Source organism: Terrapene carolina, unplaced genomic scaffold (assembly GCF_002925995.2).
Source record: "Terrapene carolina triunguis isolate 2854851 unplaced genomic scaffold, T_m_triunguis-2.0 Scaffold238, whole genome shotgun sequence".
Lineage (NCBI taxonomy): Eukaryota > Metazoa > Chordata > Testudines > Emydidae > Terrapene > Terrapene triunguis.
In genome coordinates this window covers 18,492,542-18,505,658 of record NW_020664589.1, presented here as the reverse complement: position 1 = coordinate 18,505,658, position 13,117 = coordinate 18,492,542, and the positions used below count along the sequence as shown (strand labels likewise).

The following is a 13,117-nucleotide window of genomic DNA, read 5'->3' as shown; positions in this document are numbered from 1 at the left end:
GGGGGTATACAAGACAGATCAGACTTGAGCCACTGAACTAGATAATCTAGTGGTCCATTCTGGCCTTAAACTTGATTCAAAGACCAGCAATTAACAAATTAACAATGGCTAGATTAAGGAAAAGATGATAGTTGATTCTTATTTTATGTATTTATAAAAACAAAATAGCAAATGTTATAAGGCGTATATACTCTTGTATTTTTCTCTCCTGAACCCCACCCTTCAGATGTTGCAGGTCTTCTGAGAAGGTAAACCCTTTGGAGGCAGGGACCAGCCCTGACCTCCTATTATTTGTACAACACACAGTTCATTAGAGGCCTACAGGCACTACTGCAATATAAATATGCAATGCTACGTAATCAGAAATAATTTAGAGGCACAAATTGTGTTTGGGTCTGTAACTTCCACTGATATTAAAAGTCACAAAACTAAAACCATGAACAGTTATTAGTATATGTAAGGGAATGTCTAGATTATATTTAGTGGGTGCAAAAATAAAGTTGAATGAACTGCTGTATGTCACACTGTATTAAAGAAAAGTTGCTAAGCATAAAAAAGGAACTGTGTGTGAATATTGATGTTTCTAGGGATTAGCTGAATGACCTGCTTTAAACTGAAGTAGGTCCAGTCTTTGTTTGGAAATCAAACATTCTTCCTGATCTGGAGCAACAAATGTCAGTTTGGATAGCTGAATGAAGGCCAAATGAATTGAAGCTGGGTAAATGATATGTTTTCAATAGAAATACCTAAATTTGGATACAGGGGGAGGAGAAGAGATTAAATTCCATTCCTTACGACTGCAGTGTGAAATTACTGTCTTCCACAGTCACAAAAATAATTTGAATTATGTAAAGCTGCACTTGTATACTCACTTGAACATGATCTGTATTTGCACTCCTCCAGTTTGTGGGGTGCTTTAACCATGAAAAAAGACAAGAGAACACTAGACATTACTGACTTTAGTATTTGAGAACCTTGGGATAAATCACTCAGCCCCTCATATATATTTAGAAACACTTGCCACAATGAGGCATTGTTATACATGTTAAGACTAAACTAAGCCAAGTTTGAGACCTCATTGGCAGTTGGTCTGTGCATTTTTAGGTTCTCCATTTAGAGCTACTCAGTAGATCACAGGACTGAAATGCAACGCACTCCCAAGGGATAGCCCTTCATAGTACTACCAGCCCTAATCAACCCAAGGGCCATTAAAATATTCCTCTTCCTGCTGCCTTTTATTCTTCCCTGTTCCTTTCACTCCACTCGTTCTTTCTTCCTATAGATCCTTCCTTCTCTCCAAAACAACTCTTAACTATTCCTCCCATTGTGATGGTAATCAATGTCCCACTTACCACCAGTGGGACTGGCACATGGACCTACATTGCCAATAAAGCAGCATATACTATGGTAAACTTCTCTGAAAACATTAATCAACAATTTAAGTGATGGGAGCAGAATATAATTTTATTGAATGTTGAGTTTAAGTGCTTTTAGCAGTCTCCGGTTACAGGATTTTTTTACATTTTGTCCACCAGCATTGGTTATAAAAGCCTATTTGATAGAAGGCAATCCTTGCTTATATAAGGATAGGGGGTACAGTAGTAAATAAAGAGCAAGTTCCTGAACTGCAAGGGGGAAGCCCTACAGTGGAAACAGGTATGGTTGTTCTGTTTGTGTTGGTCACATGTGCAGGATGTATTGCAACCCATCATTGCTAACTACTGACTAAGTAAAACATTTTTTTATAGGTAAATAACTCCATTTTACAGCAGATTTTAATCACCCGAGTTTAACTGATAGTTATTAACTATTGTATTATTTTGGTGGCACTGAATTACATACTAGAGGCTGCAAGCCCAGTGGACTCACATAGCACATTTCCTTTTATAGCTGGTAGTACCAACTGCAATTATGAAGGCACACTGGAACCTTATCTAGAGTGGAAATTCTGTCAGCGACAGCAGTGTTCCTTTTTATACGTTTGCAGACTGAGCATCTGTTCTATTCCTAAAGTTAATTTTGATTAGAATTAGTGGGAGTTGTACTTGTATAAAGAGAAGAATTGACACCACTTTAACTAGGTGGATACAGTACGATACACAGTTAAATTAAGAGGGTCCTGTGGCACCTTTAAGACTAACAGAAGTATTGGGAGCATAAGCTTTCGTGGGTAAGAACCTCACTTCTTCAGATGCAAGTAATGGAAATTTCCAGAGGCAGGTATAAATCAGTATGGAGATAACGAGGTTAGTTCAATCAGGGAGGGTGAGGTGCTCTGCTAGCAGTTGAGGTGTGAACACCAAGGGAGGAGAAACTGCTTCTGTAGTTGGATAGCCATTCACAGTCTTTGTTTAATCCTGATCTGATGGTGTCAAATTTGCAAATGAACTGGAGCTCAGCAGTTTCAATAGCAAAACACTATTAGAGCTAAACAGGCACTCATTTTGTTTACTTAGAATTAAAAAGGAAAACATTTACAAAGTTGACAGATAACATTTATTAAAACATGTTATACCAAAAAGGGCATGGATCTCTTCTATAAGAAGAAAATATTAAACAGCAACATTAAATTAAGTAAAACCATGCTGTGCAATTAGGACAGCAATATTATATAGACAAAATTATCCAACCTTTGCAATACAGGCATAACATCTCACAAAGTATCAATAAGATATGCAACTTTACTATTATAAATGACATTTTGTTTATAATAAACTTTTGTAGCTCACTTGCATAAACAGTTACATTTCTGGAAGAAAGATCCCTTGGAGAACAAAAAAGCAGCAGCAATTGACTTATGACACAGGCTTCAAGCAAAGTTATCAAAGTCTGATAATTTCATCACATTAAAAATAGATTGGTTTTTCCAGCATCTCCCCTTGGGGCACAGACAGCTTAGAGCTTTTAAACTAAAAACTCTAACTCGCCAGTTAAATATAATTAAAAGGAGGAAAGTAGCAACCTTCCTTTGCTGTTTTGAGAAAACTTCCAACTCTGCTAAATAAAGATGATACTAAATACAAAACTGCTGGCTCTCAGGATTCAAAGGTGGGTTAACTCTCTGGCACCAGCCCAATAATGTTCACTTTAGGTGGTCTGAAGGATGTCCATTCTTTCATGTCCAGAAGTACAGTGAGGTCAAGTATGGACCTTACAATAAAAGACACTGAAATATGGCAATCTCAGAGCTCCCTCCTGGCCTCTGATGTGTGGTATTTTATCAGTCCTGAGGGAAAATTGAGACCAAAGATCTTCCAGTAGTACCATCTAGGGTCTCTCTGCTTGTCCATGAAGCGATCAAGAATGGTTGCTACTTGAAACTGGGAAGGTGGTGCCTTTTTTTATTTATTTAAATACTAGTGTGCAAAATGGGAATGCTAATATATAAACCCAAAAAAGTAGAAAAACGACTCCTGACAGATTCACAGCTCCAAGAGAAAAGAAGTCAGGTACTTGTCACTATGACTGCAGGAGACTGTACGTCAGAATTTCAATTGCTTAGATACCATGGGTAATGATGGTCTTAGAAACCTAGAGATGGAATTGGAAGGAATTTAACTTTAGTCTCCTTAGGAGTTCTCATCACCAGCAGGCCATGCAGTGGACTCGCAGTAACAGAAGATTCTGAAATTGTTACCACTTATCTCTCTACAATGATCCAGGTGTTTATAAAACATCCCCTCTGCTAATGTCTACTAGCAAAAAGAGGGAATATTTAAGGGAAGGATAAAAAAATTAACAAAACTATGTTTTTAAATGGTCTCATCTAAAATTATAAAGCATAAGCATAAATGCATAACATTCACCTTAAAATATATATTAAGTGGATCCCTTGTTTCCCAGACCAGAATGCATCTTTTATCCCTTGTACAAGGCCATCCCGATAGTGGTGCTTATAAGCTCTAGAAGAAGCTGCATCCAGCCTTTCTTGTTTTAGTTAGTTAAGTGTGGATCATGTAGAAGTGAGGATTCTGGAGAGCCACTTACCACTTCCTGCCCCAGCCCCCCAAATTAAGACAACATCTACCTGTAACCAAAGCATTTAATGTGGTTTAATACCAAAAATCCAAGTGTCAAGGATTACAAATGTTAATGGAGTCACATATGTTGGAATTTCAACACAAAATGTCACAACCTATTGGGCAGAACAGGATTAGATGTTAGAGTTACTATTCATGAAAAGTCATTAAAAGCATACACACACACACACCTACTACACCTGTATAAAACCTTTAAAGTGTCTCTTAGTACATTATTTTAAAGCTCTATTTCAAAGTTATCTAAACATTTTACTCCTATTTGAAGTTAACTTTTAAAAGTCCCATATAAAAATCATCTCAAGCCGGTAAATGAAAGGGCTTCACAGGCAGCTCTGTAGGGAGGTCTGAGTCTGATGGAAGTATACTTTGTTATTTGACCATGGGTTCTCAACCTGGGGTTTGCAACCACCCTCTCTTTTTTATGGCCAGATGGGTCCCCAAATCTTCTCTGTTGTCCTTTGGGGGGGGTCACAGTATAGAAAAGAATGAGAGCCACTGTACTAGAACAATCTTGAAGAGAACAGGAGCATTATCTCCTCCAAATGGAACCATAAAACTCACAAAAAGTACTCCCTGTATGTGGTAAGGAGGTGGGGAAATGGAAGAAAAGGGCCAGTAAGTACAGGAACTCTCTGCCTACAGTCATGTAAACACACAAGGAAATAACCTGCTACCATTATAAATTTCAATATTAAATAGAGTGTGTAAATGTGGAAAGAAACCATAGAGGGACTATATAATTTCTAAATGTAAAAAATATGTATAAAGATTTTTAAATACAAAGTGCTTCTATACATTGATCAGGTTACAGTGTTCGTGAACAGATCCCTGTTTAGTTACCTTGAGTACATGGGTTAGACAGCAATTATCACCCCCACTCTGCTTTGATGTAGAGTTCAAGTAAGTGCTAAGAACAAGTGCTGACCATTTGTATGTCCATTGCCAGCAATGGACTCATGTTCTGTACTCAAAATTCTGTATGAAAAATATCTGAAGAATTGATAGAGTAAAATTTGAGAGCCTTTAAAAAACCCATTTTTACTTAAGTTTAAGTAATATGCCAATGAGTTGCAGTAATAGCCCACCAAGTAATGAAGCTCACCTGTGTGTCAGACATTCATGTTCAGGATACAGTTTGGTTAGATGTTAAAATATTTTTTTAATTGGGCTGCTAAGCAGATAAAGACGAAAAACAGCTAAAGGGGGAATTGTCTGTTTATGCGTGTGGCTTTAACATAATGGATCATTTCGTATTTTAGTCCCATGATTCTACAGATTGCAGAATCTGGATGCAACTTGGGGCCAGACATGTTTGGTAGCCATTTGGTGCTGGGTAACTATTTTGTTACAAGTTACCAGCGCTGGAAGAGGGCTACATGTATGTAGACTCACCTCTTTTGATCGTGACCACAGTGTATGCTAAGGAGGCTCTTTCATTCTTACACCAGGTAAACTACATTGTATGTTAACTGCTTCTGAGTAGGAATGCAAAGGCTTTCAACCATTTTGAGCTGCCTTCTTCAATCCCCATCTTAAATCTTATCTCCACCTTCACAACTGATGCATTCCCTCTAGCCTGGATGGTTGTCAAATCTCCCAGAACTACGACAATGCTCCATCTGCTAGAGCATGAGTCCAGTGTATAATACATCCTCCTCATGGCGCACCAGTGCCACCTTCCCACAACTAAGAATCCAGAAATTGCTCACAAACTTGAAACTTGTGCACATCCCACTGTATAATTAAACAGGATCCAACTAGGGTAATTTAAATTGTTTGTCAGCTAGGGCCTTCATTTGGAAAGAAAACAGCTCTGACCTGCTTGTGCCTTTGAATGGGATCAGAGTCACAGTAGTTGACAATCAAGAACATGTATTATGGACCCCACTGTTCAACCAGTAGAGGATTAAATATTTAAATGCCAGTTTATCAATGACTAATAAGAACTTCCTGAAGCAAGTCTCTAGCTCTTCAGATTTAAAAGGATAGAAATTTTCAAAGACGTTTTAGTACCAAGAAAACAAGCCTGTATAATACAGTGAGTTTGGTACTTGCTACTGCAGTAAGCCATGAAAATCTGAAACTTGAGCTATAGGTTAAAGGCTTTATTGAGTGTTGGAATAATACCAACTATGCACTTAAAAAAATAAAAACATTTTGATAAAATGCCCTCTTGCTACACACACTTCCACAAGTTCTCTTACGATGTGGCAGCCAAGGTTGAAAGACAGCCCAACCGACTTTAACATTATACACTGCAGGGGTACAAACAAATGAAGTTTTAATGTAACTGTCTCTTAAATGTATGCAGCACACATCATGATATATCCAAGTGCTTTACAAAAATGAACAAATAGAACTAGGCCCAGTAACTAGACAGAACCAGACACTCTGCCAGAGAAAAAAAATGGGTAAACAAACAAGTAAAGGGAGGCCTGACACAAAAAGTGGCTTTTCACAAAAAAATATAGCTATCTGAAGGCTGTTTAATGACCCATGTTAAGTAAGTTGGTGACATCTGTTCAGTTCCCTGCTGACAGCAAGTTCTATATAACTAAAATCCTTTATTCATTTATTTAAAACAAAAACACCTGAATCCTGCAATTTCTACACATAGCTAACATATGCAATCTTGTGCTACTGCTACCCTTATTGCCACCTTCTCATGCATAAAGTTAAGCACAGGAATAAGTGTTTGCAGGATTGAGGCTTTAAGATTGTGGGTTTTGGGTCTGGAACTTACAGAATGTTTATTTAACTCTTAGCACAATGGAGCCTCCATCAGAGCCCTTGAGCACTACTGTGAAACAATAAATAACAGCAATAATATATTAACAAAAAACATCACCACAAGTGGCCTCATTAGTTACAGTCTCAGCAGAGGGTCCTATGAATAAGCCATGGAGATTTGAACTTCCCTCTCACCTCTAAAGGGGTCCCATCAGGGCAGGGTTGAAGCACCTGCAGTGGAGACAGTAGATGGACAAAAATTTGGTCTGCTCACAGCTGTATCAGCAACATCCTTAGAACTTGAAAAAACCAAAACCTTAAATTTCACAATAGCAAGTACCAGACAATATTTGCATAATTAGTTTATTTTGCTTACTCTGCTAAACAATTAAGTCTTATGTTTTAGTTCATCTCAGTAGTATTCTGCTCAGCTTTGGAGGCTTGGTACGACTTAGTACAAGAAGTTACATGCCGATGAAAACTGTCCCTCCACATAAATCTTTTCCCACAGATATTACACTCGTAAGGTTTTATGCCTGTGTGGATTTTCATATGGCCGACAAGGTGATGTTTCATTTTGAATTTCTTACCGCAGACACCACAACCATAAGGCCGAAGACCCAGGTGCATGCTCATGTGCCGATCCCTCTGACTCTTGTGTGTAAAGCTTTTACCACATTGACAAGGATATAGTTTGTCAGTAGGTGAGAATCCAGAGAGGGTGGTTTCTTCTTTAATTCCTGTAGCCATTTCAATGCTCTCACCATACCCTGCTGCTATCATAACATCTTGTCTGTGAACATTTAGATTTCCATCTGCCCTTTCACCAGAAAATTCTTCCATAGAAGAGCCATAGAAATCAACTTGCTCATCATAGTTATTTTCATCAGCCTGTTCATCAAATTCTGCCTCCATCTTTTTGTCACTTACGTGAAAGTCTTCAACTCCTGAAGACTGGATAGAATGCTCTGTCTGAATGACATTCATGGATTCAGACACCTGGTGCTCATCGTAAGTATGTGCATCTACACCTTCACAGTCCTGTTCAAATCTTTCTGGTTTCACATGGATCCAACGCTTGTGTGACATGATGCTGGGTTTGCTATAGATAGGCCTTGTATACTGACACTCTGCACTGTCGCTGGCTCCCTCTTCACCATCCTGACTTGTCATTCCTGTGCTGAGTCTGTCGTGTTCTGCTGAAGAATTACTGGGAAGGTACTCATGTTCTGTTAACTGAGATGACAGCTCATCTTTAGAGCTTTCTTCTTCATTTTCACCGTCCCTCAGCTCTTGCGCTTTGTGGAAGTCTGGCTGTCCTCCAGAGCCCAGCTCAAAGGTTTCAGCAAGCCCATTATAGCTACTACTGCTTGGGGACTGATGATCACTGCCATGATTCATCTTCTGACAGAGAACTGTTGGGTTCCCTTCTAACACTTCAGTGCATTTGTCTACTACGTGCCACATCTGAAGGAAACTTGCTGCTGTCAGATAACTGACAATTTCTGGAGCAGGCATCACCAACCGTCCCGTATAAGTAGACAGAAGGATATTCTCAAACACTCTTGGATTCATCACATCCGGAAGGACTATTCGCCTGCTATTTTTCAAGAGTACTTGGTCACAGAAGTAAGGTGAGCTGGCTGCAAGGACAGCTTTATGGGCTCTGAACAGATGGCCCTGAACTACAATGGAAACATCACATAACTGTCCCTGCTGGCGCTGCTGGTTCAACTTCTGCAAAATGGTGCTAGAAAAATCAGGAAATTCCACTCGAAAAGAGTTTGTCCCAGACTCCATTTCATTACAAATCTAGTGTTGTGCTGCAAGAGAGAGGAAAATATAACCAGTTTCAACATAACTAAGCAGCATTTATGATGAGACTAAGTTTGCTCATTCCACTCTCTTATCTTCAAGTCTTTCCTTTTTTAGGAAGGGACACTTAAGTGGGCTGACATATTTAAGATAAGTGGATTTACTTACCCAAAGAAACAAAACTTTTAGGAACCTCCACAGTTGCCAGGCTGTTTCTGCCTTTTCTATTCCCCTTAGTCTTTCGATTTTTAAAATGTTCTACAAAATCACAAGCTGCTACACCATCTGTGCACAAACATGAAGGTTGGACATATAAGCTGTATTGTGTATTCTGTACAGCTAGTTATTCTATGGGAATGGGGTTAGGAGGGTCAAGTGTAAAAAAAGTGGTTATTTTGATGAGATTACAGCAGTAGGGTTGCTTGCATTCCTTATTAACTAATTCCACAATGTCCCAAAGTTTCTCAAGTGGGAGAAATCAATTCTGTTTTCCAACTGCCAGCCAAATCATCACATCAAACTTTTCTATAAGAGCAAACTGGCCCCTTTTAAGAAACTAATTCACTTTGTTATTTTTAAAAAAATAAGTAATATGTTATTTCATAGCTCAATATGATGAGTCACATATTGCAAGAAAGTGACTGTCAGAGTCCTAAATAGAGCAAAGTTAGTGACCTTTATTATGAACAATATTTTTCTGCACTCATTTTTTAAAAGAAGGAAGTAGATGTTGCTAGTGGGGAGCTGAGAGACTGTTACAGTGACACAAATTTTGAGCTTTTTCAAATGTTACTTTATTGCAAAACCCCTTGATTTAGCACCTTTTAAATTAAGTGTTTTTCTTGCTTAAACTGGAACCTAACAAGACTAAACTCTTCAAATAAACTGAAGGTTATTAAGGGTCTCAAATAGTTCAGCTGTTTAGTTACAAAAGGAAGAGACGTACCCGGGCTCAAAGTCTGTTACATGATAGTAAAGAAACAGAGATGATTTATATTTTAAAGTTTTATTTAAAGTACCAAATTATAAGCAAAGACATAGGCCAACAGGGGTGTAAAGTTACTGGGTTACAAATCCTGAACAGGAATTATGGAAACACCAAAAAAATGTTATATAATTGCATCTGAAATGCTAATGTGGTCAAGAACTATAGAAAGGCCAATTTTAACTTCTCATTTAGCTGTGTGGATACATTTGTAGATTATGTAACTGAAAACTTTAAAAAGAGCACAGGCTTGAATCAGATGTAGTGTGGTCAGATGCTATTTGAGCTTCCAGAAGTTTTTGTGCATCAGCTACTTGAAAGAAAAACTATTATTTTTTATGATCAACAGAATGGAAGAAACTGTTAGACTGTGACAGTCAATTACAGGAATATACTTTTCAATGCATGGTATTTAGATTTTCTTCAAAGTATCTATATTGTTGAAATCTTTAGCTCTTAGAACAAAGTTCTGACTTTCATAAAAAGTTCCTTCTAATGTTTAACAGAGACTGGACAAAAATCTAGGAAAGAAGCCCCAATTCACTCATAGAATCATAGACACGTAGGGCTGAAAGGGACCTTGAGAGATCATCAAGGCCAGTCCCCTGCGCTGAGGTAGGACCAAATAAACTTAGTCCATCCCTGACAGATGTTTGTCCAACCTGTTCTTAAAAACTTTCAAAAAAATCGGGCTTCCACAATCTCCCTTGGAAACCTATTCCAGAGATTGAATTCCCTTAAATTTAGAAAGTTTTCCTTAAAATCTAACCTAAAACACCCTTGCTGAAGATTAAACTCATTCTTATTACGAACAAGCACATGTATGCAAAATTTGACAAGTATCATTATTTCATTTAGGAGATGCTAAAGAAACAGCATCATTATTTGCATGCAAAGCACAGACTACGCAAAGAGAATAATGATGCAAGTCACCCATGACAATTCAAATGATAACTCATGATTATCTCTTCCTGGTCATTTTGGAGGCAGAGATGCACTTTGCATTCAAAACAGAAGTTGTCAGAACTCCTTCATCCAAAATTTAATAAAGGGAAAGGAAATATCTACATTAAGGCCAAAAATTAAAGCAGCATAATTGTTTTGCCTTTTTTATTTAGTTAGAGGTCTAACAAAAAAAAGGTGACTCGTTGGAGGTGAATAATCACAATATACTTATTTGCATTTGTGTGTAACTAATCAGCATTCCTACTAACCTCACTACCATTTACAGGAGGCAAACAGACATGTACTGAATTGTCATAGGATCATTTTCAGCCACTCATGATGGGTGATTATCTGATATCAATTTGTCCAATAACTGATAGAGTGTGCCAGCCAGTCAAAATGCTGAATGGCTGATTTCCTTTTAAACCAGCAGATTATTAATAAAAGTATCAGATTTTAAAATTTGTTATTGGAAGGAAAGCTATTTCTGAGGTCTTACCAACCAGTTAATTGCCTTGTATCTGCTTCTAAGAGGGCTCTTTTGGGAAGTAGGAACCAGGTAACAGGTATAACGGAGTCTGCATATTTAATCTTAGTATTTACCAGCAGTCCTCACTTTCACTCCCCTTCACTCTTTCCTACAAATATTGCTCCTCTTTTACAGGAGTGCAATCAGCTCTTATTAGGAGCATCACTTTCCTTATGCCTATGCTAGGGCTGCAGACATCCCTGATAAAGAAAGAAACCCAGTCCCACTGCAAGAATTCCAGCCAATGCAGCCTATCGTGGCAGTGATGTAGAAACAGTACTGTCATGGATAAGTTATTTTCTGCTTTGCAGAAGCACATAACAAGGCTACCGAAGTGCAGATCTTCAGTAACAACAAGCAGACAGCCATTATCTCTTTTCCTATATTTTTTTAGGAACAACTTGTCTTACATAATTATCCGACTATAAGAATTCTTATTCTTTATAACAAATGCTGTGCTAAATGCATTTTTGAAAGGCATTACTATGACTAGCCTAAACTACCATCTTTCAACAAGCATACATCCTAATCCCATAAAGATGTACACAACAGAATACAAATGGGTTCAACATGGTAACATTTCTAGAAGGGATCTGTTTTCTTGCTTTTGTATACAAAGTTTACCATTAAAAATAAAAGTGTTTACATAAAGGCAGTCAACTTAATCATGCTGTAAACAAAAAATTTACATATTATTAAGTTAGATATGAAAAGTTAAAGTATTTTTAAAATGTTGTTTTCTTTTCCACTATTTACTGTCTGTGTTTCCTTACTGTATTTATTTCATCTTAGACAATGAAAGTCAATAAAACTTTCCCCCTTTTGTTTAAAGAGAGTTCCATACTCTTAGTACTAGGATGTTTGGGTTCAAACATTGCAAGGTAAAATATGATTAGAATAATATATTTTGGAAATAAATAATTGGTCTCAAAATTTATAAAAGCTTGTTTTTACAAAATTTGGTACTTTATTATTTGTTATGCAGAGCACCTCAAGGCTCAAGCACATTAGCTGCACTACACGTCTTAAGAGTTCATGCTCAGAAAAGTTTACAGTCTAAAAAACACAAAAAAAACCCCAAAGGAACTATTATACCCATTTTACAGATAGAAAGTTAAAATACAGAGAGATTAAATGATGTGCCCCAGGTTATTAAAGAAGTTTATAGCAGAGCCAGGAACTGAACACAAGTGGAAGGATTTACCCTTGAATATCCAAAGGTGGAAACTACTTGTGAAGTACTATATAACTACATAACTTTGCAAAGAGTACTGCAGAGCTTTACCCTCGGCAGCATTACTCAGCCCATCTCAGGTGGTTAAAGGATGCCTCACTAAGCTTCGAAGCGAACATCCCACTGAGGCATCTGCCCCCTTAACAACACTGGGCTGAGGACTTTCACAGGGCTGCCCATCCCATGGCTGTTTTGTGCCTGCCCTGTCCTGCTGCTGGGAATCAGCTGGGCTGAACAGGGTGCGACGGCGCCCACCGGAACACGACGGCCCAGCCCCCGGGCGGGAGGTCCCGGCTGAGGGACGGAGAGCTCTGCGCCGGTCGGGGCGGCCTCAGGCCGCGCCACGGGCGGGCAGACAGACAGACCCGGGCGGCGAAGTGATAAGACTCGGCCCCTCTCACCTCTCGCGGCAACACCGCGCGGGGGCGAAGGGGGCGCCCAGGAGTCCCCCTCTGCGCCTAGATCCAGGTAGGGCCTCACCTGGGGCGGCGGGGGATCTCTCACATGGCCGGTCCCGCTGCTGGGCTCCGATCGCTGCTGCTGCCGCCGCGACTTCCCGGCCTCAGCCCGGCAGCGCGCGGAAGCGATTCCTCCCTATGCACGCTTTCGCTTCCGGGTCACGAGGAACCGGAACTGTTCCGCCTGTTTCCGGTTCCGGCTCAGGCTAGGGTCACGAGGTCGGGCCGAGCTGCGACCAGACCGGGCCCGGCTGCGAGCCCGAGCTCCCCAGGGCGAGTGGGGGCAGGCACCCGTCCTAACGGTTGTTTCAGTTACAATAGTACTAGGAGGCCCCAGTTATTCTAGGTACTACAAATATAGTCTGAGTCAGTCCCAGGCCT

General features: G+C 39.3%; 1 protein-coding gene across 5 annotated transcripts; it reads right to left on the bottom strand.

Annotated features, from left to right (window-relative positions):
• Positions 1-4,310: 4,310 nt before the first annotated feature.
• On the bottom strand, positions 4,311-12,866 carry ZBTB43 (zinc finger and BTB domain containing 43). Of its 5 annotated transcripts, none has more exons than XR_002908189.1 (3): positions 12,759-12,866; positions 6,966-8,593; positions 4,311-6,295 (listed from the first exon to the last, which is right to left on the bottom strand). XR_002908189.1 is itself a non-coding variant. In XM_024201195.2 (3 exons), exon 2 carries the CDS (start codon positions 8,568-8,570, stop codon positions 7,173-7,175), a length of 1,398 nt encoding a protein of 465 aa, XP_024056963.1. In that variant the 5' UTR covers positions 8,571-8,593; positions 12,759-12,866; the 3' UTR covers positions 4,311-7,001; positions 7,147-7,172. The 5 variants fall into 5 exon arrangements, 4 of the variants coding, with proteins under 4 accessions (XP_024056963.1, XP_024056964.1, XP_026513152.1 ...); XM_024201195.2 differs by having other exon boundaries at positions 4,311-7,001; positions 7,147-8,593; XM_024201196.1 differs by having other exon boundaries at positions 4,311-7,001; positions 7,361-8,593.
• Between the last annotated feature and the right edge of the window lie 251 nt (positions 12,867-13,117).

Bases quoted from the DNA above. Each gene is read 5' to 3' on its own strand.
- ZBTB43 (XM_026657367.1), bottom strand. From the start codon at position 8,570: ATGGAGTCTGGGACAAACTCTTTTCGAGTGGAATTTCCTGATTTTTCT.